The sequence below is a fragment of the Phanerochaete carnosa genome (assembly GCF_000300595.1).
Source record: "Phanerochaete carnosa HHB-10118-sp unplaced genomic scaffold PHACAscaffold_212, whole genome shotgun sequence".
NCBI classification, from domain to species: domain Eukaryota; kingdom Fungi; phylum Basidiomycota; class Agaricomycetes; order Polyporales; family Phanerochaetaceae; genus Phanerochaete; species Phanerochaete carnosa.
In genome coordinates this window covers 905-2961 of record NW_006767839.1, presented here as the reverse complement: position 1 = coordinate 2961, position 2057 = coordinate 905, and the positions used below count along the sequence as shown (strand labels likewise).

The 2057-nt window shown below is 44.3% G+C and overlaps 1 protein-coding gene across 1 annotated transcript; it reads right to left on the bottom strand.

The window, feature by feature from the left end:
- Positions 1 to 418: 418 nt before the first annotated feature.
- PHACADRAFT_108070 (uncharacterized protein) lies at positions 419 to 1312 on the bottom strand (the record flags this gene model as incomplete). The annotated part of the gene is made up of 1 exon (XM_007402525.1): positions 419 to 1312. One exon carries the CDS (start codon positions 1310 to 1312, stop codon positions 419 to 421), a length of 894 nt encoding a protein of 297 aa, XP_007402587.1.
- Between the last annotated feature and the right edge of the window lie 745 nt (positions 1313 to 2057).

Here is a 2057-nt window from a genome sequence, read left to right as displayed (position 1 = left end):
GTAATATTCATGACAGAGGCCTTGGCGGGGGCTGAGAACCTCAAAGCGTTGGGGTTCGCTCAGCTCAATCGGCACCACGGGAGAACTGAACACGCCCTCAACCTTGACCAGCTCGAGGGCAGCTTTTTCACGACACCGACGCCCGATACGCCCATCCTCGGTTACGAAAGCCCTGAGAGCGCTCGAGTTTTGTGGCTCTTTTTTTTTTTCTCCTGAATTTAAAGTGCTGCCTACAGAGGGTAATGTACACCTGTCTACTAGTGTCCATGCGCAATAAATATCAGTGTCCATAGTGGCACAGGAGTCTGAGGCTCCAATAAATAGTAGACAAAATCAAAGACCAAAACATCTCATTGCTCACTGTCTAACAGTGAGCATGGCCATGCTACAACTATTTGTCCAGCATACGGAGCCAGGGCTACCTCCTCCCAGTCGGATTCAGACAATAATGTCTGAAAACGGGGGCGGGAGATCCCGCATAGTCAGAAAATGACAGATCATCCACATGAATGAGTGTTTTAGATTCTTTACTGTCATTGCCATATTGTGTGACTTCCATTTTGAGAGGGACATGGGCTGCAACAAGAACTGACTGTAGCCAGTCTGGTGTGACATCCCAGAACAGTTGGTGTTCTTCAGGATGGTGTTCTCGGTACTTGGCCCATATGTGTTTGATAGGCCATTGTGTTCTGCTATTTAGCCATTGTAAGAATGGTGTTGGGCACTTGTCTTTGCAAGTAGCCCATTTGTATTCATTGTAGAGCATTGGCCTTTGTAGCACAATTATATCAAACACAATGTTGACAATGTGGTACTTCCAATCTGAGGTATTGGCATCCCACAGTGGAAACACATCTGTTTGCATGTGTTCCATCAAGTCCTGCCACTCAAAGGTTCCAACAAGTGGATTGAGCAACAGGAATTCATGTGTGTCATCAATTTTGACTACCTGCTCCTTGTTTTGGAGCTCAAGCTGTTTTCCTGCTGAAATCAGCTCTTGTCGAGTTTGATCAGGTGCACGTTTAGGTGGTTTGATATTGCTTTTTCTTATCCAGTATGGGCATTCATACAAGATATGATCTCTTGTCTCATAGGCATTTGTGCATAAACACATTCGACTGCCTTCAAGATTCATTTTATTACGGAATTCTCCATGAGGAAAATGCCCAGTCATGAATCTGGTCATGCGCGCATATAAGCGGTGGTCATGCCCAAATTTCTGAAGAAAGTAATGTTTGCTATCAGGAATGATAAGCTTGTGTTCTGTTTGTTTTAGCAAAGTGGAATGACCACAGTATTTGATACTGTTCATCATTATCTGCCAGCTTTTATGAGCTTTTACCTTAGTAGCTGCTTGTGCTGCAGCATATGATGATCTATTTTTGGGTTGGCTAGTCCTATTGCAGGCAGCCTCACTAGCAAGTTTGTCCACTGTCTCATTAAAGCAAGTAGACCAGCTGTCCATTTGGGTCTTTCCCTGAATATGAGAGGGGACCCATGCAATACGCACTTTGTGTTGACTATGTGCACTGAGGAATTTTTTCAGAGCAATAGAAGCTCTGATAGAATGAATTTGGCCACCTTTGCAATCTCCTTTGAAGATTGAGAGTCCAGCAGCAACACTGTCCACAAACACACTGAGTGTAAAGTGATAATCATCTTGTTTAAGTGCCTGTCAACCATCATATGATTGTGACCACACTTCATATTCCTTTACCAGCCTTTTAATGCCATATGATAGGGCATTTAGCTCAGTATCAAACACAGTAGCTTTGCCACATCTGCGTTTGCCTTGCCGTATTGGTGGTGATGGCTGGTGGTAATTCCAGACTGCCCACCCAGCTCCAGTAGCTTCATAGAGGATTCCCTGTTCCTCTTGTGCTTCCAACAAAGCACGTACTGTTGGAATTAGCTGTGTATCACAAGGGTTGTCTTTGTGTGCAGAGCCATCAGTGGCTAAGGACAAAGATAATGGGTCTGTGACCTAATGATTGACTGTTGGATGATATTCATTTTCAAACCAGTCCACAAAGCTGCTATCACAAGGGTCCTTCTTT